This window comes from Phoxinus phoxinus (assembly GCF_949152265.1).
Source record: "Phoxinus phoxinus genome assembly, chromosome: 4".
Lineage (NCBI taxonomy): Eukaryota > Metazoa > Chordata > Actinopteri > Cypriniformes > Leuciscidae > Phoxinus > Phoxinus phoxinus.
The window spans coordinates 17,914,090-17,941,479 of NC_136879.1; the positions used below are offsets into that span (position 1 = coordinate 17,914,090).

At 37.1% G+C, this 27,390-nt stretch overlaps 2 protein-coding genes across 3 annotated transcripts in view; one reads left to right on the plus strand and one right to left on the minus strand.

Moving 5' to 3' along the window:
- Nucleotides 1-1,048: 1,048 nt before the first annotated feature.
- Nucleotides 1,049-27,390, plus strand: part of usp16 (ubiquitin specific peptidase 16) — a 48,109-nt gene continuing 21,767 nt past the window's right edge. Inside the window, exon 1 of one of the 2 annotated variants that reach the window (XM_079609515.1) lies at nt 1,049-1,185. The gene's annotated coding sequence lies outside the window, so the exon portion shown is untranslated. Of the gene's footprint in view, nt 1,186-25,237; nt 25,257-27,390 lie in introns of those variants that run through there. The other variant, XM_079609516.1, reaches the window with a different exon arrangement.
- Nucleotides 14,937-19,881, minus strand: lpar6a (lysophosphatidic acid receptor 6a). Its single transcript, XM_079609872.1, has one exon. It carries the CDS (start codon nt 19,004-19,006, stop codon nt 17,897-17,899), a length of 1,110 nt encoding a protein of 369 aa, XP_079465998.1. The 5' UTR covers nt 19,007-19,881; the 3' UTR covers nt 14,937-17,896.

The following is a 27,390-nucleotide window of genomic DNA, read 5'->3' on the forward strand; positions in this document are numbered from 1 at the left end:
AAGACAATTTACTGAAAAAAATAAACATTTTATTTGTTTACTTGCATGTCATGTGACCATTAACCAACATTAAAAAATCTGGAGTACTTCAAGTCAGTGTAATTTTATTTAGTGTCACTGATATGCTATTGTAGGTTTTCGTTAATATTTTTAATTCGATTTTATAATTATATATTTCATTTTTTTTTTAAAGCTACAGTATGTAAGATTTTGAGCCACAAGAGGGCGCTGTTTCCAACAATAACAAAGGCGAATCTTGATGACGCTATGAAGGAGAGTGGAACGATGGGAGATGTCGTTTTCAACATCCAGAGACGTATGGAATTAATGAATCATGATCACGGATGAGGTAATTTATTAGTTTTTGTATTACCTGTACGTCTGAACGCGAAATTTTATGTCATGATAATGAATTATCTACAAGGAACGCGAAATGTTATGCTATATTATCCTGTTACAGCTATTTGTCAAATGATTTGTTAGGTTAATGCTGCGTAGTTTTAGGATGTTTAATGATTTGTTGTTTTACGTGTTCAAACCAATCGTAGTAAAATTAAATTTGAACGGACATTTGCAAGTAATGGCTTAATATTTTTTAACAACAGATATCCGATTGTATTTAATTGCACTGCCATAATCTCGGTCACGGACTGGCCGGCCAATGTGGGCCGGCCCACCTTGTACAGAATATAAAATAATGACGGAAATCATAATAGGCTATTACATGCGTAGGTGCAGGGACGCGGCCGACAATTTTGTAAAATTTATAATGTTGATATAGGCTATCGCATCACGATAGTGTCGTGGGCAACTGTGCCATCATATAACGTGGGAGACCTGAGTTTGTGTCCCAGCTAGTTTGTGGCAGTTCTCCTCTGGCCAACGAGTGAACAGTGTATGATTATGATTCAGGCAGCATTACAACTCAGATTGGATCAGAACATTTAGAGTATTTATCCATTTCCATCTGGTTGGAGGTCGGAGTCATCACGCCGGCTGGAACTTCAGGGATGCGTCATGGATGAGTCCAGGTGCAGGTCCACCATCTGATCTGGATACGGCCGGGATCACATTGACTTCAGTAACAGGAAAGGGACTGGTTGACACTTCAGGACTACATTGTCATCGTGTCCAGACGTAGATCCTTCCTCAGATCTGGATACGGCCTGGATCCGGCGGACTGCGGTAAACCTCGGATAAACAGAGAGACTAATATTAGCGTAGACGCCATCTCTCTTATGATGTAACAAGTACATCAGGGAGTGTTCCCGGTTATGGCTGACCTAAACTATGCAGCCTAAATTGAATTATAGAAGTCTATAATATGTTATGTGTATGCTAGGCCATAGAGATGTGTTTTTAGTCTAGATTTGAACTCTGTGTCTGCTTCCCGGGACAATGTTAGGAAGATTGTTCAAAAGTTTTGGTGCTAAATAGGAAAAGGATCTACCGCCAGCAGTCGATTTTGATATTCTAGGTATTACCAACTGGCCGGAATTTTGAGATCGCAGTAGACGTGAAGGACTATAATGCGTTAAGAGCTCGCTCAAGTACTGCGGAGCTAAACCATTTAGTGCTTTGTAAGTAATCAGCAATATTTAAAAATGTATACGATGTTTAATAGGGAGCCAATGTAGTGTTGACAGAACCGGGCTAATATGGTCATACTTCCTGGTTCTGGTAAGAACTCGAGCTGCTGCGTTTTGGACCAGCTGTAGTTTGTTTATTAAGCATGCAGGGCAACCACCCATAATAGTATTACAATAATCTAGTCTTGATGTCATGAACGCATGAACTAATTGTTCTGCATTTTTCATTGAGAGCATATGACGTAATTTAGATATATTTTTAAGATGAAAAAATGCAGTTTTACAGATGCTAGACACGTGACTTTCAAATGAAAGGTTGGTATCAAAGAGCACATCCAGGTTCCTAACCGTTCGACGAAGACTTAACAGAGCAGCCATCAAGTGTTAGACAGTATTCTATGTTATTACGTGAGGAAGTTTTTTGTCCAATAATTAGAATCATTTTTTCCAGAATTTAGTAGTAGGAAGTTGCTAGTCATCCAGTTTTTTTATATCTGCTATGCATTCCGTTAATTTTGTGAATTGCTAGGTTTCGTCAGGGTGTGAAGAAATGTAGAGCTGCGTATCATCAGCATAACAGTGAAAACTAATGCATGTACAGTACATAGTGAACAGCAACGCTCCTAGTACTGAGCCTTGTGGTACACCATATTGAACTTGTGATCGATAAGACATGCTAATGCAATTCCACCAATGCCAACATAGTTTTCGAGTCTATTTAAAAGAATGTTGTGGTCGATAGTGTCAAATGCAACACTAAGAACCAGTAACACTAATAGAGAGATACAACCACGATCGGATGATAAGAGCAAATAATTTGTGACTCTAACGAGAGCTGTCTCACTACTATGGTACGGTCTAAATCCAGACTGAAAATCCTCGCAGATATCATTTCTTTCTAGAAAGGAACACAGTTGTGAGAATACTGCTTTTTCTAGTATCTTTGACAGAAAAGGCAGATTCGAGATCGGTCTGTAATTGACTAATTCTGTAGGATCAAGTTGTGTTTTTTTAACAAGCGGTTTAATCATAGCCAGCTTAAAACTTTTTTTACATATGCTAATGACAAAGATTAATTAATGATATTAAGAAGAGGATCTATGACATCTGGAAGCATCTCTTTCACTAGCTTAGTCAGTATAGGGTCTAACATACATGTTGTCGATTTAGATGATTTAACGAGTTTAGAAAATCCTTCCTCTCCTATAGTAATGAATGAATCCCATTTTTCCTCAGGGAGACTACAATGCACTGATGCGATGTAGTTTGTTTATTCTATCATATTTCTTGTGATAGAAATATTTTATGTAATGGCCTCAGAAGTGGTCAGAAGGGTATTTTCAACATGAAATGTACAGAAAAATGCAGACTAAGGTTGCTCAGGTCAAGACCACGTAGACTTACTTAAAAAGTGCTTAACACAGTAGAACTAACAGTCATATGATTATCTTAGATCATTACAAACCAATAACCAGAACAAATCACAGTGAAGAAGACTTGAGTGACATTGATTTTTACTGATTTAAATATACATGTATCTTTTTGTTCAGTAAGACTCACTTGGTTGCAGTGATCTCCTGGCCGTGAATAAAACTACATTCCTGCAAAGAGCAACTTGGGAGTCGCGTCAGATATAAAAATATATGCTGAGGAATAGAAGTACTGAAGATTCTACGCTCAAAAGACAAGAAATAAACAGCTCAAGTGTGATTGAGGTAGTGATAGTAGCTTCTTGACAGGACGCCGTCACCTTACTTCAGGGAAGAATTGGATTACCGGTATATTGTAAGTATTCAGGGAATTCAGGGAATTACCTCGAGATACTGTGGTATATTATTTTATTATTAACAACTGGAAGTTGTTTCAATTGTCCGTGGTGAAGAAGTCAGATTTAGTAGGTTGTATTTGTATTGAGAATTTCCACAACAAGTTTCAGCTCAAAAAACCATACAGATAATTTATTATACCATGTTGTATATGCCCTCTTTTGAGTGGAAGCAAAACACATAGTTTTCGTGTATGTCTCTTTATATGCAAATGAGCTGCAGCTCCCCGCCCCCTATCCAGAATGGGCGGAGCCTTTACAGCTCACGCTTCAGATCAGTGTTGCCAAGTCCACTTTTTTTCTGCGGAATTGACCATTCGCAAAGACCCGCCCCCTTTAGTTACTGTTGCTATGTCCAACAAGCTACGCCACTCTCACGCCACATCATGTTCTCACGCAGTGAAAAATACATCGCGGAGCAGAGAGGACACTGACAACGCTCCGACAGACAGGACAGACCAGGTTACTTTTGATATAAAACAAAATCTCAACTTTTTAAATTTGGGTAATTTTTTTAAGAAAATAAAACAATAAATACCATTTTGTGGCTCTTTAAAGGGTAACTAAACCCCTGGTCAGACCCTAACTCCACCCACTGGCAATATTTGAAAAATGCTGGAAAAATGGTCAAAGCCCAGCGTTATCGTTTACAATTACAGTCTTATATTCAGTAATTTTTGAGATTGTAAAATTTGTATAAATAATATTAGAGACACGAATATTCTCACAAAGCAAAGAATCTCCCCCTCTGCAGCGCGAGCTCGTGTAGGGGCGTGGCTAGTGAGCCGTTGGCAGAGCCACACGTCACACGGCACCACAACACCCAATAGGAAAATTCAACTGCAGTAGCCACCATTCAACCTGAAGAGGGCAGCACTCAGACGCTTATACACCATATATTGTAGAATTAAAACACTTTATACCCAAATGTCAAAACATTTACTCGAATCAATGAACTACTCTAATTCCGGCGTAAGAATCAAGGAACTGTGCGGCCGCACCATGGGTGCAGCAGGCGTAATGATATGACGAAGCACTTGCCGTCAACAAACCAACGTGACAACCTGCTTGCACAGGGAGCGTGCCTTGTAGCATGGAGACATTTGTGAGAGACAATTTAGATGACATACTTTGGTGCTGATCCCGAACCGTATTTATTTGGAAACCTAATTTGCCGCCTAAAAACTACACAAACTTAGTCCCGATCATGTTGGAAGTTACTGAGCTGGGCTGAGCGCTATTGACAGGAGCTTCGTCATATCATTACGCCTGCTGCACCCATGGTACGGCCGCACAGTTCCTTGATTCTTACGCCGGAATGAGCCCTAGCCATATAGGCTTGGAAAAGCGCAACTTTTCATTTTCCGTCGACCGTACACGGTTTAACTACAGAAGAGTCAAGTTTTAAATAGGAAAAATATTGAAACTCGTTGATCATTTTGAAAGAAATGCTACTGGACTCATCAGAATCAATGATCTATGCTAAGCTATGCTAAAAGTGGTACCGTTCGGCTGAATGGATTCGAAAACGGTAAAACTCAACTGTTTAACTCTGGGGGAGTTGTAAAATGAGCCTATTTCCAAAAAAAAAAGTGGAGTATCCCTTTAAAGCATTTGTCGGTTGCTTCTTTTTCCCTGTTTACAACAAGTTTCCATATAAAAGTCTTCTTCGCTACTGACTGACTCACTCATAAAGACATTCTCTGCCGCCATCTAATGGCGTAATAATGTAACTTCTGTTGCTCACGGTCAGGGACTAGCGAAACTTTTTCCAGCGAAAGGAATGCTTTTAGTGATTTTACTTCTTGAAAACTCGTGCCTAACAACACTCTTCAGCCGTGATTTATTCATGATACAGCACAGACTCTCATACCTTTGTTTATGTGTATAAAAATAATAATCTATTTAAATTCTATACAACCAATTTAGATAGCTAAGTAGTGTGTGTGTGTGTGTGTGTGTGTGTGTGTGTGTGTGTGTGTGTGTGTGTGTGTGTGTGTGTGTGTGTGTGTGTCCTCAAATTGCTACACTGTGTGAGATAAGCAACCAGTAATCAGTAATCAACCAGTAATCACTAATCAGATTACAGTAATCAGTAATCATAAATTTACAAAGAAAACTACATTTAAAAGAAAACAATTTGAATTTTAAAATTTTAAAACCAAACACAATTTTACAATAAATTTGCATTCAAACAGTTCCCACTTTATACAAATGTGCTGATATGTTAGATTAAACATAATTTATCTGTGTTTTCCAGCATAAATTCACATCAATAGCATAATCAGTCACGCTTGCCTTAGAAAACACCAGCTAAGGGTAAATGTTCTGAAGGGTAGTGAACCTTCGATTGGCTAGTTTGTTGTGAGACTGTCTGTGCTCTGACTGGTGTTACGCAGTTCAACACAGATACAGATTCTCCCCAGTGCTTTGATAAGACTTGTTGAGCTTTGAGACGTCTGGATTGTATGACAGCCCATCTGTGTCCTCCTCCCTTCCTTGAGCAAACTGCAGAACAGCTTCTTATGGAGATGATAACGCTGAGATAACGTGGAGATAAAGTCAACTTTGCAGCGTTCTCTCCATCAGACATGCAACATGATCTTGGTCTGCTTGCTTATTGAAGATTTTGATATTTGATTTATTTCATGGTATATATTTTTTTTTATTTCTTTCATAGTTGTTTTATTGTTTGTGAACATCATGTGAATCAACATTCATTGTTACTTTCTTGCAGTGTTCTGGCGTGTCCAAATGTTTGTACTTTTGTCAGAACAAACTGTACAAAAGTATGTGGACGCTTCCAGCTACGCGAGCTTGATTTCACATAGTTTTCTTTTTCAGGTCAACAGCTCTCACTTCACATCTTTGTGAAGAAGTACATTAGCATACTTTTAAAAACAATATTTATTACGATATAGCATGCTTTAAAATAATATACTTAAGTGTGGACTGAATGTAATGTTTTCAGACACTTAATTGCATATTATTTACAATAAAATGAAAACAGTCAAATGCAATTAGTTGCAACTTTGACCCACTAGAATGTAAGTGTATTTATATGTCATTTCATAATTCTATTGTTTTTGAAATATGAGTAAAGTGTGCTGCCGAATGTGCTGACCAGCATTGACGTTGCAACTGAATACATTTAAGTGTGTTATGAAACAGTTTAGATGCTCTTAAGTGGCCTTTTATTCCATTTTTATATTATCTGCATGTCACAACAGACAAGGAAGAGCAGAAGTGGATCTTTATCAGCTTTACACTTTAATTAACCAAAATAACAACTAAAACAACCAGAACGCACACTTGCATTGCGTTGGCCGAGCATTAGCACATTAGCATACTATTACATACTCACATTAGCATTAGCATACACTTAGCAGATGTTATTCTTCTGACGTCCTAAGATGTAAACAAGCTAATCAGCTGGAATTTTCTCATAGCAAACTGATAATGTTCATTTCCTTACTGTCTTCCTGTGAGCCAAATCTGTTGTTTAGAGCTATTTGAAGCTACGCTAACATATCTATGTTGTGATCCACACAAGAGAAACATAAAACAAAGACGGGAATGTAAGGACAAAAAGAATTTACCCCTAAATGACTACTTGACACACAGAGGTCTGCGCCTATGCATGACTGAATTTGCTAATGCTAATCCTCAGGCCACACAGATACAGACACGTCACTGTGCTAAGGTTTCATTTAATCCACAAACACTTGCATTTGTGACCTTGTAGGCCTATGCCCTTAGTTATAACAGCTTTCATGAAGCATTTGGCACGCAAGCCAATTCCAAGTGTGTGGGTTTCATAACCGCACGTGTTTATCACGGTAAACCCAGCTAGTATAAAAAAGCAGATGAAAACATGAGAGGAAATGCGTAGCAGGCGGCATGACCTTCAATTCATTTGCAACACAAGTATGAGCAAAGTGCAGTCATGGCATTTTGATTATATGAATATTATATGAATCTTATATGAAACCGTATTAATGCTGAGGCAAGCATCACTATAACTAAAGTGTATACTTAGATTTGAACAAAGCCTTAACCACAAGCAACTCATCCCACACGCACCACTCTTGAAAAGTATGCTTCACAAAACTATAGCATTGCCAAAAGAAACTTGGTTTTATCATCTCATGCCTTTTTTTTCTTTTTCTTTTTTGCAATTAAACTTTTTAGTTTAATTTAACCATACTAATAGAAAATAATAAAAATCAAAGTCATTTTGAAACATATAAAGATGTTCTTAAATCCTACTTAAGTGAGTCAAAAACACTCTAAAGTTCAGATAATTCAATTTAATATAAATTTAAACTATAATACATTTGAATTCAATTGCAATTAACATGCAATTCAGTGTCAGACTCTGGCTCAAACATGTATGACTGCATTTATTCGGTTGCTATTTTGAAACATTGAAAGATTTCAAAACAAGTTTATGCGTGTAATGGCGGGGATGTTGAATATCATTTTAATATGCAGAACTGTTACCCAATCATAACAGTGGGCGTTTACGTACAAGTCTGAAATGTGGCATGTCTATCAAAACTGAATGCTTTAAAGAGAAGGTTAAAGAACAGGAAGTAAATAGTCTATTACTTCTAAATTTGTAAAAAATATATTGCTTACATTAAGTGGACCTTAAAGAATATTATAAATGTAAGTCATGACCCCTTTAAAAGCATGCTAAAATGTAGGCCTACTTATTTTTCACAAGGGCACTTAAAGGGCCCCTATTATGGAATTTTGAAATGTACCTTTCATGTAGTGTGTAACATAGATCTAAGTGAACAAAAACATCCTGCAAAGTTTGAAATATGAAAGTGCACCGTATATAAAGTTATTGTCTTTCAAAAGTAAGAGTCGACTCGGAGTCATTTTTATGAATCGTTAGAAGACCGAAGCTTTTTCTCTGACTAGATGACGTCAACTTGTCAAGTTATTTGAATACGATACGCCCACTTATTGCGCTCCAAGGCCAGCAGGGAAAATATCATGGCGACGAGACGCTGTGTTCTGAAGTGCGACTCAAAAGCCAACTTTTTTCATCTGCCCAAGGAGGAGCATTTGAAGACTAAGTGGCTACAATTCATATATACAACTATACCACAGAAGTATAGTCCGAGCCTTGTGCTTTGCTCGCGCCATTTTGAAGACGATTGCTTTACCAACTTAAATGCAATCAAACTTGGATTCGCGAGCCGGAAGATATTGAAGGAAGGTTCAGTTCCAAGTGTATTTGCATCAGCTTCCTCCTCCGTATCACAACCTGTAAGTGTTATTAATAATTAATTGTTGCTTTTATGTTTTATGTAGCATGCTTAATAATTATTTTGTTTGTTGTGTAAGCACCGTTTAGCTTCTAGGTCTTCAATGACAATTGTATTGAGATATGTGAAGTGTTTGTCGTTGTTTTCGGAGTTGTCTAAAGAATAGAGTAATACCTCGTAACGTAACGGCATATTTTTTATTTTATTTTTTACGTTATGTTTATGCATCGGGCTAATGCAAACAAAGACTGATTGTGCTTTTACAATATGAACTCTGGGCTATGCTCGCTAACATAACATTAAATTCTTTATCTTATTTTTAGTTTTTTACTACAAACTACAAAGCAGTGGACTATAATCATTATTATAACACAATTTAATTGATAAAAGCATCATTGTACTCCGTGTAAAACAATAAGTATTATCTCTGTAAACACTGCTGGGTCATCTGACCAATCAACGCAGATTAGCGTCGCACAAAGGAGGGGTTTGGAAAAATGAGTCGTTGAACGATTCATTTGGGAGTCGGTGAGCAAATCAGGTAAAAATAAATGCATATTATACGACAACAAAAGTGTTTTTTGTCATTGCATGCACGTAAAACTGTTGTTGGGGACTCCCTAAACAACATTAGGAACATTTTAAATGTCATAATAGGTGCCCTTTAAGCTACAGATGTAAATATGTCCTGCTTTCCAAACTCACTTTTAATTAATGGCAAATCAGCAACACACCCTGACACATATATATTTACAACTAAAACAACAGGCAAAAAAAGTATGTACAACCAGAATGCACACTTGCATTGCGTTGTTGGCCGAGCATTCACATTAGCATATTATTACATACTCACATTAGCATTAGCATACATTTTTATATATATAAATGTTGTTTATTATGCTAAAAAACATATATTTCAGGTTGGTCCAGGCAATGCGCATGTGCAGCCCTAAGCAAGCGTCTCAGATCACTGACTGTTTCTCTGCAAACTGGATCTTTTAACGGAAGCTGAAGTGACGCAATGACTATCAATTGCCGATTAGCGACTTATTGCCATATTGTGTGTTGCACGTTCTCCCATTCAGAAAAATATGACTGAACCGTCTTGGTGTATAGTCTTTCTCATATCTACTAGGGGCTAGAATATCATAGAGGCTTTAGGAGGAGCTTTTCTGACTTTGCCAGAGAAACATCCAAGAATTAGCCACTCATAGCACTGAACTAAAAACCAGCCACCCTTGAAAATCTCGCTGGACGCCTCAGCAAACACACAGACGTGCATCAGGGTCCTCTCACTCACACCATCCACGCAAACAAAGATGCAGAGGTGTAGGAGACTTGAGATTTTGTGTATTGGACACAATGAGTGTGTGTTTGTGTGTGTGCTCTGGCTCTTCTCAACCGGGGCCCCAGGGGGAGAGCTGTTAGCCTGATAAGATAAGACTGGACTCGGAGCAGTCAGTGTGGACTGCGTGCGAGGCTCCTGATCCACTTCAGATAGGGTTTGAACAGCACGACCTGGACCAACAACACACACACACACACACTTATACGGCTCTATAGTCTCTCTGACATGATGAAGACACGTTATTTATGTGTGTTTAGTCTCAAGTGCAATCACATGCCATTTTAAATTCCTGAAATTGCTGACACTGTGTTGTCTTGCTCAAATGGCTTTTAAATGATTTTTGCTAGAACAACTGGGAGTTATATATTTTTGATAATTCATTATGCTGCTCTAGTCTTTCATTTTTAAGTGAAAATATCTAAGTAAGATACTTTTACTGATAAGCAAAATTGCATGGAAACTTGTTTCCTTCACTAAATAAAAAATAATAAAGGTAATCGTGACTTTTTATCTCACAATTGGGACTTTTATTGTGAGTTTATATCCTACCAATCAAACTCTAATCGTAAGCTATAAAGTCAGAGAAAGTTGAATTTCTGACTTTATAACACACAATTGCGACTTTAAATCCCGCAATTCTGACTTTATAACTCGCAATTATGAGTTTATTTCTCGCAATTCTGACAAAAAGAGTCAGAATTGTGCAATAAAAATTCACAATTATCTTTTAAATTGTTTTATTCCGTGGCGGAAACAAGCTTCCATAAAATTACTCCAGTCTTCAATGTCACATGATCCTCCAGAAATCATTCTAATGATGATTTGCTGAAAAAAAGTTGTGCTGCTTCCCTCTATTTTGTAACATATGTGAAACCGAATGTATTGTGCAATATAAGTATTCTTCTATACGTTGTTTTAAAGTGAATGTGGCATCCTAATATCATATAATGGTAAATAAAGAGTTAAAAAAATTTTAACATAATTCTCTTGGCCATCAGTATATTCCCTACCTTTTTTGAATGAAGATAAGAAGATATAAAAAGATATTGATTCTGGTACCTGATATCTGGTTAATAAAAGATGGAAGGTCAAGTCAAGTGCATTGCATTATGGGATACAGTACCCAAAGCATTGTGCAAAGTATACTACACTTTGTTAAATGTAATCCAGGTGTTCAGTGTATATGTGTGTAGGGATGAGCAAATATGGGTAGAACCCGTTACCTAGTACTTCAGAAATCCTTTTAAAGGTATACATGTGAATTAAAGGGATAGTTCACCCAAAAATTTGAATTAGCCCATGATTTACTCACCCTCAGCCCATCCTAGATGACTTTCTTCTATCAGACGAATACAATCTGAGTTATATTAAAAAAATTAACCCAGCTCTTCTGAACTTTATAATGGCAGTGATTTGAAGTGCATCTATCCATCATAAAAATACTCCACACGGCTCCTATGGATTAATAAAGGCCTTCGGAAGCGAAGCGATGCGTTTGTGTAAGAAAAATGTTCATATTTAACACGTTACAAAGTAAAATTCTAGGTTCCGGCCAAACGCAGTCTACTTACTGTACGCCTAAAGTGCAATACGCAACTTGTGACGTTGGAAGTAGCGCAGTGCGTCACACTACTCGCATAAGTTGCGCTTTAGACTTTGAAGTCGACTAGAAGTTGAATCTGTTCGTTTGGCCGGATGCTAGTTATTTTACTTCATAAAGTTTTAAATGAAATATTTTTCTTACACGAACGCATCGCGTCACTTCAGAAGGCCTTTATTAACCCCACCCGCATTTTTATGATGGATAGATGCATTTTTAATGGACTTCAAAACAGAAGCGGCTATTCACTTCCATTATAAAGCTTGGAAGAGCCAGGACATTTTTTTATATAACTCAGATTGTATTCGTCTGAGAGAAGAATGTACAGCTAGGATGACTTGAGGGTGAGTAAATCATGGACTAATTTTAATTTTTGGGTGAACTATCCCTTTGAACGAGGCGCAATGGCCTTCATCTTCACAGTATGCTAATGCCTATTTAGGTCAAGGGTTTCATCGATATGCTGACTGAGGACTGTTGGGACACTCCAGCCGCAGGACGGTCCTGTTTGGAGTGACAGACTCGTTTGGACCTCAATGACACGTCTGTACAATTCGCTTCACATGACAAATGCTTTCAACTATACTGTTTATTTACTAGTGTGTTCCAACATGTAACTATGCCATGTTTGGTCTCATCTGACAGCTTATAAACTGATCTGAACGGTGGTGAACTGAATAGAGATATTAAAGTATCATCTAGGTAATGTTGCTTAAACATGCATTGAGGAGAATATGTTAATGTTCTTCTCCCCCTCTTGATCACACCCATTTTCCTTATCTGTTGGTTTCCTGTCGGTCGGTTTCGGTGTTTGGTATTCCTCTCATGTTTAATAATGCTTTGCTCAGGGAATAAGAAGGAAAGATAACGGCTTTAACTCCGCCACTCCCGCACACCGGTGCGCAACCGCATACTATGAGAAAGGCTTTTAGGCCTTGTTTGCACAACAGTGCATTATTTGTTACACCTATACAGTATGCTGTCCCATTTTACTGTCTGTATATTTAAACGTGCAACTTAATAAATAACTTAGCCCACTTTAAAGGCTTTGAGAATCTTTCCTTTTATCACGGATGATGTTGAAAGCTAAAGTGATTATAACTTTCGTTATCTAAACGTTCAGGTTAAATCCTACTTTCCTATCAGTCTTATAAGAAAGACTTGTACCTTTAAAGAATAAGAGGTTAAAGAATGACAACAACTTTAATGGAGTCAGATTAATAACTGAATTATGCACGTCATCCTTCAACTGCTTTTGTTCCGATTCAAAATAGCAAGTTTCATATTGTAAGACAAAAGATAGCATGCTATTCTGAACACAGCCTATGTTCTGTTTTTGTCCTTTTTTGTTTTCTTTAATACATGAATACTAATAGCGACTGTGTCAGAAACAGAAAGATGCGGTCGACAGCCAGGACGCTTCTTCACAATCAGGAAACATGCTTTCAGGGCGCGCTTCGGTTTGGGTTAGCATACCTGAGTCGGTTTTGAGAAGAGTTCCTGTCACATGTGCTGCTGAAATGGGGTCAGGGGTCATGGGGAAACCTAATCTGGCAGCCTTGGGGATTCTATCAATAACTTCAGCGGGTTCCTGTTTGCTTGTTCAGCTGTTCTGCTTCACCACGAGTACGTGTCAATAAACATGCTAATCTCCCGTTTAAAGACAGAGGAGTACAAGTGAAACACCAGGATTTGAGAACAGTTGCGATGGGCTAAGCTGCTTTTTCTTTTTCTTTTTTCGGGCAATTGCTTTGCTTCACAGCGTCTCTTGTAATGCGGCGCTCACATGTCGAAAGGTCAGAAGGTCACTCGCAAGTTTACACACTAGCCTCTTTGTGTTGTTGCGGGCCTTTCCTTCTCTGCCGTCTTGCTCTGGGGATGCAACATGAAAAATGACAGAAAATGACAGCAAGCTCCATAACACTTATCCTTAAACTCCCACGAATCATACTTTTAATGAAGGTTGATTTAAGTTTCAGTCTGATCTCTGATACAAAGCTGTTATATGACTTCAGGTTTAAGTCTAGTCCTGGACTAAAATGCATGTTTGAGTTGTTTTAACTGAAAGTATATCCTAAGATATCTCAGTGCCATTGTTTTATGTAAGGAACGTTTATAAAAGCTACTTAAATGTCCTAATTTAACTAAGGCTTCATCTAAGCCATGAGTGTGAAACCAGGCCTTGAAGTATAATGCACAAGAATACATGTATAAATACTTAAATACATATAATGTATATTTCCTGTAGCTCAAACAGTAGAGCAAGAACTGATAAGAATGTAAATGTGTACCTTGAAGCTTTGGATAAAAGCGTCTGCCAAATGCATAAATGTAAATGTAAAAAATTATTTATGAATACTTAAATACAGTACTTTAACATTGCATTTTCACTTTTTTGTAATTTCCAAAAAAATACTGTAGATCTTTCTATTCACCAAAGAATCCTGAAAAAATGTATCATGGTTTCCACAAAAATATTAATTAGCACAACTGTTTTTAACATTGATAATAATCAGAAAGCTTTCTTAATAAATCAGGGTTCTAGGGGATCATGTGACACTGAAGACTGGAGTAATGATGCTGAAAATTCAGCTTTAACCATAGGAATAAATTACATTTTAAAATATATTACAATAATAAAAAAATAATAAAAAAAATAATTGTATAGGCTACTGTATATATAAATATATATACACAGTTCCGGTCAAAAGTTGGAAACATTAAAAAAAAAAATTGTTTTTGAAAAAAGTATCTTATGCTCACCATTGCTGCATTTATTTGATCAAAAATACATTAAAAACAGTAATATTGTGAAATATTATTACAATTTAAAATAATAGATTTCTATTTAAATATACTTATAAATGTAATTTATACCTGTGATCAAAGCTATATTTTCAGCATCATTACTCCAGTCTTCAGGGTCACATGATCCTTCAGAAATCACTCTAAAATGCTGATTTGATGCTCAGTTATGATCAATGTTGGAAACGGTTGTCCTGCTTAAGACTTTTTTGGATCCTGTGAAACTTTATTCTGGATTCATTGATGGATATTTTTTTTTTTTAAAGAACAGCATTTATTCAAAATAGAAATATTTTTTTAACAATATAAATCTTTACTGTCACTTTGAATCAATTTAACACATCCTTGCTGAATAAAATAATTATTTCTTTCAAAAAAAGAAAGACAAATTCCTGACCCCAAACTTTTGAATGGTATGAATATTGTTACAAAAGATTTTTATTTTAAATAAATGCTGTTCTTTTTTTTTTTACTTTTTATTCACCAACGATTACTGAATAAACGTATTACAGGTTTAAAAAAAATATTAAGCAGCTCAACTGTTTCCAACATTGATAATAAATCAGCACATTAGAATGATTTTTGATATGTCTGATTGTGAATAAATACAGTCTCGATGAGCATTTAAGAGACTTTTTTCAAAAACATTCAAAATCCAAACTTTTATATACACACATATATTATTTGACTAAATAAATTTGACTAGTTATTTTTTGACTAAATGACAATTTAAAAAAAATAATTTTTTTTGGTGAACTGCTTCTTTAAATGGAAGGCTTAACATTTCTAACAACATATTAAAATCCAGACAGAACAAAATCTAACAGATGGACTAAGCAGACTAAATAATAGCTTTAGTCTTAATCTAGTTAAGACTGTCTTCAGTTCTCGGGACCATGCACCCCTCCTTCTCACATCATCAGGAAATGAACCAGTCAAAGGTGGTGAAAAAGTAAACAAGCCTATGTTGAAGTTTTTGAAGCTTTGAAGTGGAGCTTGAGGTGGCGTGCTGGGTTTCGGATGCTGTGTTTGTGCAGGGCTGAGCAGCGGGGAAAATAATGGATGTGTAATGCTTGTTTGAAGTCAGGAGACATAAGCCGATGTTTATCAAAAGCACACCGGCTCCATCTTTATAGCGCCAGGAGCATAACAAGCTGCTCAGAAGAAGAAAAAAAAACTGCAAAATCAAGAGAAGCCAGTGCACACAAACAATCAAATGGATGGATCTCACAACAGCTGCTTTGCTTTTTTCCGTATTTTGCTTTGCATGTTAAGTTTAAGGATTGTTTTACACTGTAACAATATGTAGATGTTACTTACTATAATTCTCTTTTTACTGTATTACAAAAAAAAAAAAAACTGGTAATGAGAATTTGGAGAGAAAATGTGCTTGTTTTTTATGAAAATAATGTCACAATGCAAAAAAATCGATATATTTTCTTCATGAAGAACATTATCATTTTTTTATTTTAAATCATGAGGTTAAAAGTGACCCGTACACTGTTTTCGTGACATGCATGCGGACACAAGAGTTGACAGAGGAAGTGAAAACAACACAGGATTTTAGTTTGATATTTGGGAACTGACACATGCTTTATTGAGGATGTTTTTACCTTCCATATTTAGCTTTGACTTATTACATAACGACTTAAAGATGCATTTAAAAGAACTCCACTTTCTGTCCAAAACTTCTAGTCGTCTTATAAAATCTTGAATACAGAATGCAAATGGGTGGACCATCATCTAAAGCAGTTTTTAAAGAATCTGTCGCCACTCACCAGTCTTCGAACCACTTTGAGCCAATTGTAAAATGTATCATCAGACAGTTGCATAAGGTTTAAAGAGGAATGTACAAAAATATTGAAATATTAATATTAGTAATATTGGAATATCTTTAATTGAAAAATCCATAGTAATGCACAACTATTCTTAATTTTGTGAGGTACAAGTGCATTGTGAGTGACGTTGAACAAATTGGGATCCAGTCAAGTTCCCTGTTTCAAAACACTAAAACTGGGGTGATTTGCATGAATAAGTGGAAGCAGATTTGATGTGCGTAAACGTGAAGTCAATACTTCTCATCAGACTTTCAGTCTCTTTCATTTCCCTTTTTTTTTTTGATTGCTTGACAGACACACAATGAGTGAGGGGGATCTAATCACTTGTGCCAAGAGCTTAAAAGCTCTGGATCTCCCTTTTTGACTGACGCATCTTTACAGATACAGCAAACCCTTATTGTAGACTTTTACAGGCACGTTCAGACGGGAGGATGTCGGCTAGGATTGGGTGTGTTGGCAGCTCCTGCCAAATCTAGCGCTGCGCTGTCATGTCACATATTAAGCAGTTATAAAGAAATTTCTCAACCTTATTTATCCAAAACGGCAGCTCATGCCTGCAGCAGATTACATTTTCATAAGAACAAGGAAAAACTGAATTTTGGAAACACTGGTGTTGCGGCATGCATCTCATATCAATACGATTCTGTTTCACTCTTCAGTTACTGACACTTTGAGGGATTGAAATGTTGTTCTTACATTGCATTTAGTCTAAAAAAAACTGTTCTTTGTCAATATCAGCCACTTGAAATGGTTAAAAACCAGAGAATTTCATATTTTTTATCAGTGTGGCATTACACACTTTACAATGGTATACATAGTAAATACTGTTGAATATTTAAAGATTAAACAGAAAAAAAGGGAACAGGGCTTGTATTTGTGAATGGGCATTACAGAGGGAACCAATGACGATGATCTATTGTAAATAAATACTTCTGTCTATGATTTTAGAACTTTATTTTCAAGTGAAGTTTGTAACAGGAAAAAACAGTGCGTTATGACAGTATCAATAACAGTGCAAAGTTAATATACAGTATTATATAAAGTGCCAACAAAAGTTTTCAGCTTGTTAATACTATATGACACTTCAGGCAGTCAATGTGTTTTCATGTGGCATTGCATAAAATAGTATCATTCCATTTTGTTTGTGGGTTTAATTAAATAGTGGTTATATCCTAGTATGTTATTTCCACATTCACTTACCATTCTGGAAATGTAAGTACATTCACATATAGTTAGAAGTTCTGGACTACTTTAATCAAGTTCCAGTTGATCTATTACATTTGTATTATTCTTACTCCACAGTTAAGTAATCCAAATGTTTGGATAGATTTCCACTGAGAACAGGTGTGGCCCCCAGTACCGGGCTGAAGGATGACTTTAAGAGGGAGGTAAATCCCTCTAAAAGGGCATAGTTTACTCATTGCCCGGAGAGATATTAACAAACCCAATTAGGGCATAATCCACATGTTTCATGGCACATTTCATCCGCCGCAGAGTGCTTTTTCTGCATTCTGTTTCCTTACATCCACTTTATGTAATGACTTTGAGATTTGTTGCAAGATAGGATGTTGAGCAAGTATTAATTTGTCCAATATATATATATATGTCCTCATACGTTGGATTCATTGTGAAACATCTTGTTCTTTATGGACCTCAGGCTGAAGTGAAGGGAGGAGGTCGTCTCCGACTGCAAGGCCTCGGAGAACTTGACATCCAAGGATTGGTTGGCCTGAGACTTCCTCTTAATGGAGTTTTGTATTGTCTCTGAGGTGAAATAGTAGACGATGGGGTCGAAACAGCAGTTGGACACAGCGATGCATAGAGCGATGGGATAGATCGTCCGAACCACCGATTCCACCGCGCAGCCCTTTAAGGTTTTCGTCCGCACCAGTGCGTAGAAAACCAAGTTGACGTTGTAGGGGATGAAACAAAAGCAGAAGATGGAGAGGTGGACGATGATCATCCTCAAGATCTTTTTCTTGTTCAGCTTCCCTCCTCGACTGACAGTCTGCGGCCTATTCAAGGTTTGGAGCACCATAGCGGAGCAAACCACGTTCAGTATCAAGGGGATAAGGAACCCCACGGTCTCGATGAAGATCACCACCTTCGAGAGATGGCTCTTCCACTCATTTGAGGAGAAGTTCTCAAAGCAGGATATCGAGTTATTTTGCTTGTTTGTACTATTCAGTAAGAAGCCTGTCGGAAGACTTCCAGAAAGCACCAGAATCCAAACGGCGACGCACACGATTTTAGCATTGCGTTTGGTCCGGAGCCCCCTCGAACGGAAAGGGTGAACGATGGCGAGAAAGCGGTCCACGCTGATGCACGTTAGGAAGAGGATGCTCCCGTACATGTTGGTGTAAAAGAGTGAAACAGAGAGCTTGCAGAGCAGACTGCCAAATGGCCAGTTCTGCTGGATGAAGTAAAAAACCCTCAAAGGGAGCGTGAGCACAAATAACAAGTCCGACACCACAAGGTTCATCATATACGTTGTGGTCTCATTGCGCAGCTTCAGCGAACAAGTGAAAATGTACATGGCTGCAACATTGGTGATGAGTCCCACCATGAAGACAATGCTAAACACTATACTGTAGAGTGGATATTTGAAGCTGTCATTCTTCGGGCAACTGTTGTTGTTTAGCTGCAGAGAATTATTGTCCCAGTTGCCAGTTTGCCATTTCTGGGTCAAACTCTCCATCTGAACCGTCGTGTTGTACATCTCAATGAGAAACAAAGCCTCACTATGGGGTGGCAGTTAGGCGAGACTACACAATAAGAGGATTTCCCTCAATCCACAATTCAACAGGGCAAAACAAAGCATGCGCAGCAGACAGATTGCTTCCAACCGCACGATGGTCTTGCCTTCAAGGGCACATAGATCTTTTAAATGTTTTTTTTTTTTCTGCTGGCAGTTGAAAACTGAAGCGATCAAACACTTCTCTGTGGCATTCTCCAACAAAGCCTCATGTTGAAGGCATTTCACCCCAGAGACTGGAGCCAGACCCCAACTACCTCTTCCCCTCCCCCTTTCCCCAGCCACCCCACAAGATTGTTGCCCCAAGCTTAGAAGTTACTCACTTCAAAGTTTCAATTCACGCAGTTCTTTCCTCTGGTTTCACTTGAGCAATACCATCCACAATCAGCCAAAGGGAGTAGTCCTGTTAGAATCCACTCTTAGTATATTCCCATTGAAAAGAAGCAGATGTCTTTTTCCAACATGCTTATTAAAGCATTCAAAAATAGTTGTTGTTCCCAGATTTGTCTTGAAGTATCCTTTCAATTAGCCCTCTTTGTTCTCAGTCCCACATTTGGTCCAGTGATTGTAGAGCACCTGTAGACCGCATGCAGCACTCCCTGAGTGTGTGACAGTGCAAATGAGCGAGTCCGACTTGCTTCAGCGAGGGTCTGTTGGCCCACCCCCTTCCTCACAGCTCTGTCTCGGTGTCTCCGTCAGCAGTGGCCCCAGGGGCAATTCTGTGCTGTGTGCATTGAAGAGGCGGGAGAGAGGCAGCTGTGCTGTGGAGGACTTCACAAGCCAGTGTTATCACGACTAACGTATCTGAATAGCCACGGCTCCTCCTACCTCCTGGATAGATCCCTCCTCCTCTGACTGAGAAGAGATTATTATTATACCGTGTGCAAGGTGCAAACTGTCTCTTTTGACAACTTTTAATTTGTTATTGTATTCTATAATATTAAACCTTACCCATAGGAAAATTATAAGAAGATGTTATGCTTTAAATAATTATTTAAGTTCTCATATGTGTGTTTTGTAATGCATCAACTGTTTTGTTGAAATTTGGAGGTATAAAATGTGGATAGAATAGCTCAGTTAGTGGGGCTTTAAAACGACTTTTCTATCTTGACAAAGAGTTCTGAGTTTATGAGCTCTTCTTAGGAGACACATGTGAGATTGCTTGGCAGTCACAGTTTAACTTCAGCACGGTCCAGTTAGCCCCTGCTGGTGGATGCCTTAATTACACCATCTGACTGCAAAGAGCATTGACAGTTCAGACAGTCATTCAGATTATCCATTTATGCTGACTATATTTCTGAGATTATGTATATAAAACATATTTGCATGCGTATATCATATATTAGATGTTTTACCAGAGCCATGTGCGTATATTGTCCTTTTCATCCACCATAAGATCAGGGTATGCCATTATCCAATCAATGTTGTCATGCGGTTTTAGCATCATTAGTCACATGACATCATGTGCTTGGATAAAGTGCCATTGAGGTGAATGGGAAGGCTAACCGATAGCTTTCTCCAAGTATTAAAGAGCTCTTTGTGTTTTATTTGATTTTGGAAGCGAAATAGTTGTAGAAAAAAAATTGTCTGGGAGAAACCATTTAAAGTCCCCTGTAGTCAATAATTGTATTCCTTAAAACTCATCTCTGATCACAAAAATTACATATTCAAACGTTTTTTCCTTGAAAATATTTGTGCCTTAAAAAAGCTTGAATGTAACTCTACACCCTTGCCTCATTTAGTATACGCGGTTCTATGAATCTGTAAATTTGCCCCGCCTCCACTCACTCACATCAGCTCAGAGATCCACTCGGTGACGATCACACGTTGATCTGATTGGTTACAAGGTAGTTTGTGACGTCAGAAACACCAGCGATTTCAAACCACGGTTTTGAGACTGTCTTTGGTTCAATGCAGTATTAAGGAAAAAATACATATGCAATTTCACATGGTTGTTAAATATTAAAAATACCACAGACATATAAACAAAATTAAAAGCTTGATTTTCACCACAGGGGGGGACTTTTAATATTTGAGTTCTCACTTGTGATTGTATTGCATAAACATAGAAACTGCATTTCTGTGCTTTTCCAAACTATAACAAAGCTAAAATAAGCGGAAGTGCAACCAGCTACCTCAGCAAACCGTCCTTCAGTTTAGAGAGCATAGTTTTAGAGACGTTATGTTAGGGTTCGGCAAGGCGTTCTGGATTATAAACCACACCCCATGACACATTGCACTTGCAACAACAACATGCAATGTATTATGCAATACTGTGAGGAATCAGTCTTTGATTAAATAATAGAGTTACCGTAATTCTGGAAGTATTTTCTCATTCATTTTCTCCACAGGGATTTTAAAGTCCTCAATGACCACGAAGTAGAGAAAATAATAATGAACTAAAAAAACTGCAGCACATTATAAAATGATTTATTACAAGTATTAAATGCAATATCATTCATATATACACTGTAAACAATTATATGACCTATAAGTTATAACAACATATGTTTTTACATTGCTTTAACTTATCAAAATAAGTTAAGCAATTTTAAACTTTTTTATGTTATAGCCCACAACTTAAATCAAAATTTTAAGTTGAAATTACATAAACATCCAAGTTGATTGTACTTAATTTATTTTTACAGTGTAGATGGTGAAGAATATTAGAAGTTATTCTGTTTTATTGTTATAAATACATTTCTCCATAGAAAAAGTGAAAGGGAGTTTTACTGCCAAACCTGTTGCGCTCTATTAATATGGTAGTTTAATGTCACAGAATAAAAATCATTGTTTGTTTATTTTAGGGAAAAATCAATGCTGATTTCGTTGGACTTGGATTTATGGGCAAAGGACATAAATAATACCTCAAAATAGAGAGATTGTGAGATATTATGCGAGTTATTACTTTACTTGTGCAATAGGCTGTACGTGAAATATGTGTTTAGACTGGTAGGTGATAAAACAGGCCAAACAAACCCTCAACATTTGATGTTGCCCTGAATGCCCTCCTTGCAAACATTGTGATATTTCAAACGTTTTCCTTTTCACATATTAAAAAAAAAAAATAAGCAAACACACTCCCTAAATGACGTAACCTGGCGCTTTTGGTTAGTTCTAGCCCGGTCAGCAAATGCTTTGCTGGTGTGGCATTTGAGGCTGAGATTTGACATTGTGACATGCTGACATGTATATTCATGTCTAATGTATTATGGATGCGTGACATAGCGTTACCAAAACAAACACAGGCAATGTTAGTGTTAGCGGTTTTATTAAGAAGCGAAAATGCCCAGCAAACTGACATGAATATACAGCTCAGAAAGGCTGTGCTGAACATGTGAAGCATGCAAGATGTTTTATGGCCATTGTTCTGTTTTCCCCATGGGGCTCCTTTAAAACAAACACCCCCAAGGTCAGGGAGACATTTTCGGTGAAAAACAGACCTGTCATTGTCTGCTGCACGCAAGACCTCCAACAAAACCATTGCACTGAACACATAAAAACAAGACTCGCATTCGTGCACAGCTACCAGATGAAACGCATGTCTCAGGAACGCAAAGCATCTCATTTCAATAGCAGGAAACTGTGCAGCGGCCAGGGCACGCTCGACTGGGGACCAACAGAAGTGTTAGTTAGCTGTCCTTTGTGTCAGTTCCAACATCTATGACAGCCTTGTCCTTGGATAATACATATGTGGTCACGCATTCCAATCATTTTTGTACACAAATTACACTTGCTAAAAACAAACTGTTCAGCATAGCAGTGAAATCTCATTAAAGACATATTTCCAGCAGAACATACAGTTGTTTGTCCACTCTTTACACACTACAGCTATTGTGAAAAGTACACTTTATAGCATAAAGAGTACTTGAAATACTATACTGTAATAGAATATACTTGTGTAATGTTTTAGACACTTAATTGCATGTTATATATTTACTTTTTAAAAGCATACTTAAGTGTTTTAAGATACTGTCATACAATTGTGCTCTCTTTAAGTACACTTAGATGGCCTTTTATTTAATTAATTATATAATATCTGCAAGCACAGGGTTTTAAATATACATATACTTTTTAAGATTTGAAGTGCAAGTGCACATTCAATCCAATAACTTATTTTTCTCAAGTCTTGTGTTGATGCTTACATAATTACCAACTAATGTAGAAACACTGGATATTGACTACACAGCATCTGAGTAAAAAGATCAGATTACATTACTTACGAAATGATAAGGACAGTTAATTGGGATTTGAAAACCAAATCAGATTTATGTGGCATGTGAAAAGCATTTATTCCATCAATGAAAGCTGCATTATGTTTCACAAATTGTATAGACTTTTCTGTATCGGTTCATTAGGGCAAAACCATTTGTGGGGAAATCAAGTATGTTTGCTCTTCCGGCTTCCCTTTGGTCATAATACTTTATCAGTATACAGCTAATAGCTTCCTTGGTCGAAACGCATAAAATATTTAGCCTTACAGAGATTATGTCTGCGCATAATGGACAAAAAAAAAATCTATATCATGGCTCTTTGATCGTTAACTATTGAGTGGGTATACTTATATAGTATATGTGGGCCTTTACTGATGGCTACTTGGCCATTATGTGGTCCAACTTGTGTACAATCTATAGCTGACAGTTTGCTTTTTGCAAATAAAAACACATTAATGTGCACCACAGATGTTTCATATAATTTTTCAGAATTTTAATTGCACTAAAAAATAAAAACATTTACTGGTCCTCTAAAGTAGTCAATAGTAGACTGGACTTTTCCCAATCTTCCATTGTGCAAAAAAAAAAGGTGCACTTAATCATATTTTTCCATTATATAGAAAATAGCAGCCTGAACATTTAGCTAAACATCTGCTTTCTGTATTCCACTGAAGAAAGACAGTCATACAAGTATGGGAGGTCTTTCCCAATGGTTGCTTTTTTCCCAACAAAAGTACTGTGAAAGCACTTGTATTTGCTGGTGTTTATGGCACACAGCCTCAATTTACAGATGTCACTAAGTGTTTATTTGATGTTGCAATTCACAATTTCAGAAGTGTGGTTGGCTGTTGTCATATTGAAAGAATGTGTGGCAACGTGTACGAACTGAAAAGACTGCGTCATGAATCAGTGTTGCACCATTGCCCGTTCTTGCAAAACTGGGCATTGGCAGGAAGGAAAGGGGAATGTTAAGTTCATGTAGTGATGCAAAGTAGCATCTTATGAAAGTAAGAGATGTAAGAGGAAGTGAAGTATATTGATTTTCACTGTAAACATGTTGCTTTAAGGAGGTATTTCTATATTTTGACCTTTAAATTCTAATTTAGTTTTTGTAACCTAATTAATTTGGGTTTCTGTAACATAAAACAAGGGAATGCTGTTTTAACTTGAGTTACATTGGCCCAATATACAATTTCCAATAAAGCTCAGGAAGGACACCTGCGCACTACGACTGTACCACACCTATAGAGGGCAGTATAGTCGTGACTTGTCTGCTGTGAAGGACAAAGAAGAAGAAAAAGGTTGTGTTTTGGCTGCTTCTTGCCGATCTGCGAATTCTGCTTCAGTGAGAAATTGTGATTTGAGGTTATTATTATACACATTATGTTGCGTCAAAGTAAAAATCACAATTGTAAAACAAATATACACTCAAAAAATATTTTTTTGCATCTTGTTCAGGTTAATTATTTAAAGCTACACTGTGTAAATGATTTTTTTTTTATTCTTAGCAACAATAAAAAACACTTTCTTTCAAAATGATATGTGCTCATTCATGTGTAATTACTTCCACCAACTAATCAAGTATTCTCGTAAGCGTAGAATCTGCCATTTATAATACATACGAGTGAGTCGCTCGAATGGCGGAAGCCATGTTGCGCCTCCATCTTGAAAATACATTAGCCAAAGAGGGACATACCTGGATATTCAAGCTTCGACTTTTGTGCTTTTACACTCAGTGGCACCGTGACGAATGCGAGGGGGAGATTACTCGCGACTGCCGGCAGATTTGAAAGCCCGTTGAAGATGGAGGATCACGCCTATTCTCGAGGACATGTAACAGAGTCGCCAAGGAAGCGAAAGAGAGAATTAAAACGACAACGCGGCAGGCAAATCAACAAGACCAAACTCAATATTGGAGTGGCTTTTCCAAGATGGAAAGAGCTCATGAGGAGCAAGGATTTTAAAAGGGACACCAAAGTTCCCTGCTTTCTTCTCGACAGGTAATTCAGCTTATTTGTGTCAATTCGAAGTTTTATAGTTGCTTGGCTAACTATAGCATGGTTGTGCATAACGCTAGAACGACGTCTAGGTAACCTCATCACTTGAAGGAACACTCATGGACGAAGTCGAACTGGAAGCCATGTTAATCCTGGAATAATACGGCCACCGTAGGAGTTAAAACGCCCTCGGGATGGGAGGGGCTAGAAAGTAATATTCAGTTGGTAGTCATATACAATTTCACCGCTAGATGGGAGAAAATCCTACACAGTGTAGCTTTTAAATGAGATAAAGTAACACAATTCGACATTTTGTCACAACTTAATTTAATTGTGTTCAATCCACCTAATATATAAAGTGAAGTACATGCATAATTGACATTAACTGAATGACATTAACTGGGCAGTGGATCTGTAGTTCCCAGCATGCTTTACAAGGGATTGCATTAGGAGAGTCAGTTTAGGGATTGAGTGTTATTTTATGTGTTTTTCAGTAAAGGGAAAAACGTTGGTAGTTTATATTGATGTTTATTGTTCAGTTATGTTGGACATGAAGAGTAGTGCTTGTGCTTTTGCTGTGAGCACTCAGCATCAGTAATGACACCAGTCGTATCTTATTTTTTCACTGTATACTTTAGTGATGAGATACTTGATTGAAAATTAACTCTCAGCAAACTGATTATAAAATATAGCCAAAATTATAATGAATAATGTAAAGTTCAGTTAAACATACAAGAGTAATTTAATTTGACATAAACCAACTAAATAGTGTCATCCCAACTAAACTGATTTATTTTTAAATAAATTAGGTCGTGTGTAATAACGTGTTCAATTAAATCAAGTAGGGGTAATTAATATTTTTTTAATGTATTTACATCAATGTGGAAAAGGACTTTCATCATATAAAACAAAAAAGATTATATCAAACTAATGAGGTTATTTCCCCTAGCAGGAGGAATCAGGTTATATCTACTGACAGTTGCTTCAGTAAAACCTTGTTTTTCAGGTTGGTTGAATTATAATCAGTTATCTTAAATAATGAATTTAATTTTAACATAACCAGTTATTGATGTTACCACATGCACCATACCACAAGTTGAACTGACAAAAAACATTATTTTGTTCAAAGTCTGTCACCACTAGTGAAAATGCTTCTGTTTTGCCATACAAATGTAATGTAATATACTGTACATTGATATATTTGTTTTGTTTCTTTTTTCAAAATATTTTTTTTTTGGATAACTTTTGGGATAAATTAAATCACACAAATTTTCCACATACGTTTTCAATGTGGTTACATAATTTTGGGTCCCACTATTTTTTTTTTTCATAAACTTTTTGGTTAAACAAACTTGTTTTAAATGATGCCGTTATTGTCTCTGTGTAAACTACAAAAAAACGTGAATTTGTGAAAACGGTGACGTCATGCTCATACGTATTACGTGTTCAGTCTATAGGCGCGTAGTTTTTCTTTACAAAGTGGCATCGCCATCTACTGGCATGAATAATACAGCTGTTTTTAGTCATTTTCATGAATCCGTTTGTTAGTCGTTTTCATGAATCCGTGTGTTAGTCGTTTTTATGAATCCGTTTGTTAGTCGTTTTCATGAATCCGTGTGTTAGTCTGTTTTCATGAATCCGTGTGTTAGTCTGTTTTCATGAATCCGTGTGTTAGTCGTTTTTATGAATCTGTGTGTTAGTCGTTTTCATGAATCCGTGTGTTAGTCGTTTTCATGAATCCGTGTGTTAGTCGTTTTTATGAATCCGTGTTTTAGTCGTTTTCATGAATCCGTGTGTTAGTCGTTTTTATGAATCTGTGTGTTAGTCGTTTTCATGAATCCGTGTGTTAGTCGTTTTCATGAATCCGTGTGTTAGTCATTTTCATGAATCCGTTTGTTAGTCATTTTCATGAATCCGTGTGTTAGTCGTTTTCATGAATCCGTGTGTTAGTCGTTTTCATGAATCCGTGTGTTAGTCGTTTTTATGAATCCGTGTGTTAGTCGTTTTCATGAATCCGTGTGTTAGTCGTTTTCATGAATCCGTGTGTTAGTCGTTTTCATGAATCCGTGTGTTAGTCGTTTTCATGATTCCGTGTGTTAGACGTTTTCATGAATCCGTGTGTTAGTCTGTTTTCATG

What these genes read in the sequence shown, in the direction of transcription:
- lpar6a (XM_079609872.1), bottom strand. Translation starts at nt 19,006, where the DNA reads ATGTACAACACGACGGTTCAGATGGAGAGTTTGACCCAGAAATGGCAA.